The following is a 2,141-nucleotide window of genomic DNA, read 5'->3' on the forward strand; positions in this document are numbered from 1 at the left end:
AAGGCAAAAATTACTTCAAATGCAGCAAGACATTTGGCAGATGGCAGCAGAGTAGGGAAAGAAGTGAAAATCTGAAATGAATTTATGGAAGTTACAAAAAAAAGTACATAGTTCTATATACATAGTAAGAAAAAAAAAATCCTAACAATTAGAATTATCACAAAGTAGAATGGGCTGTTTGGGGAGACAATTAATTTCTCATCAGTGAAAGAAGATCTTTTATCAGAGTCAAGCTAATCACTTTTTAGAGGTTAGAGGGGTTAACATTGAATGGTTCCTGAATTCCCTTCAAATGGTGAGTTTTCTAAACTAAATTAAAATGAATTAGATTGAACAGAATCAACATAACAAAAATTGTACCTAAATCCAAGAACTGAACACATTGTCTGGTTTTCCAGTCACTCTTATAAAATTCCTGAAATTTGTTTTAAAATTGTTTATGGTACTATAATTTGAAAGTCCTGTGTGGACTCAAAGACTCACCATTTGCACCCAAGTGAATCTCTTTTTCCTCTAAGAAGAGGAGAAAAAAACGGTTGTTAGCATGGTTATTGTCTTAACAAAAAGGAAAATTAGTAGACTGAACAGGACACCAGATTTGGAATTAGAAGATCAAGTCATTTCACTTCTCTGGAACTCAGTTCCCTCATCTACAAAATAAAGAAGGTGATTGGTATGACCTTCAAAATTTTTTTTTCCAGAAATAAATCTCAGGACTGCTATGACCCAAAGATACCAGATGCAGTAACAAGCAAAAGAGAAAAAAGGAAAAAGCAGTGCTTGAAATCCTTCCTTGAAATAAGAGTGCAGAAGATGTAAGAAAGCAAGAGTGAATCTTAAAATGCCTTTATGCAGTTCTCAAGTTCAGAGATACTTAGGAGGATCCCCAAGGGATTTCAAATAATGGGGAGTCCCAGAAACCAACACAGCTAATGGTCCCCAATTTTGTTTTCCTCACAGGGATGCAATGGAGAAGAAAAACCAAACCCGTGTGTCTGAATTCTTTCTCCTAGGGCTGACCACTGATCCTCAGCAGCAGATGTGGCTTACTGTATTCTTCCTGGCCATGTACCTCATCAATGTGACAGGCAACACAATCATCATTGCAGCTATCTTAGGAGACAGTCGGCTTCACACTCCTATGTACTTTTTCCTCTCCAACCTGTCCTTGGTTGACATCTGCTTCACTACTGTTATTGTGCCTCAGATGCTGGTGAGCATGTTGATGCAGAACAAGTCCATCCCTTTTGCCCAGTGCATTGCTCAAATGTATTTCTTCGTGGCCTTTGGCATCACAGACAGTTTCCTCCTGGCTGTAATGGCTGTTGACCGTTACATGGCCATCTGTAACCCGTTACACTATACTACAATAATGAACCCCAAGCGCTGTATTTTGTTGGTGGTCATGTCATGGCTGGTGTCCCACTTTCACTCACTGGTCCACACACTCCTCATGGCCCACCTTTCATTCTGTGGCCCTAATACTATACATCATTTCTTCTGTGATGTCCAGCCCCTACTGACACTCTCCTGCTCTGACACTTCTATCAATGAGATCTTGGCTTTTACTGAAGGCTCCTTGGTGATCATGAGCCCATTCTTATTTATAGTTATCTCCTATATCTGGATCACACGTGCTGTACTGAGGGTTCCCTCAGGGAAAGGGAGATATAAGGCTTTCTCTACCTGTAGCTCCCACATCACTGTTGTGGTACTGTTCTATGGAACTATCATTTCAGTATACATTCGCCCATCATCTACCTACTCAGTTACCAAGGATCGAGTAGTAACAATCATCTATACTGTGGTCACCCCCATGCTAAACCCTTTCATCTATAGTCTCAGAAATAAGGACATGAAGGGAGCTTTGAGGAAAATGATAGGAAGAGCAGAATAGCCTGAGCCATGCTTCACACCCAACAGAATGAACTTCTCAGAACTAGCTGGAACAGAGTAGCTGTCATCACTGTAAAAAAAAATTAATGCAGTAGAAAGGAAACTAAGTTTGAAGGCCTAGGTTCTAGTTCTAGTCCTGTTATTTACTACCTGTAGGAACCAAGAATTGTTTAATTTCTCTGGATTTTTATTTCTTAACCTGTAAATTAAGATAGTCAAATTAAATAGTGTCTAAGGTTCTTTTT

The 2,141-nt window shown here is 39.2% G+C and overlaps 1 protein-coding gene across 1 annotated transcript; it reads left to right on the forward strand.

Annotated features, from left to right (window-relative positions):
* The first annotated feature begins 967 nt into the window (after window positions 1–967).
* Window positions 968–1,897, forward strand: LOC127547035 (olfactory receptor 1L6-like). The gene has a single exon (XM_051973891.1). The coding sequence runs from the start codon at window positions 968–970 to the stop codon at window positions 1,895–1,897; it is 930 nt and encodes a 309-aa protein (XP_051829851.1).
* The last annotated feature ends 244 nt before the right edge of the window (window positions 1,898–2,141 follow it).

Source organism: Antechinus flavipes, chromosome 2 (genome assembly GCF_016432865.1).
Source record: "Antechinus flavipes isolate AdamAnt ecotype Samford, QLD, Australia chromosome 2, AdamAnt_v2, whole genome shotgun sequence".
Lineage (NCBI taxonomy): Eukaryota > Metazoa > Chordata > Mammalia > Dasyuromorphia > Dasyuridae > Antechinus > Antechinus flavipes.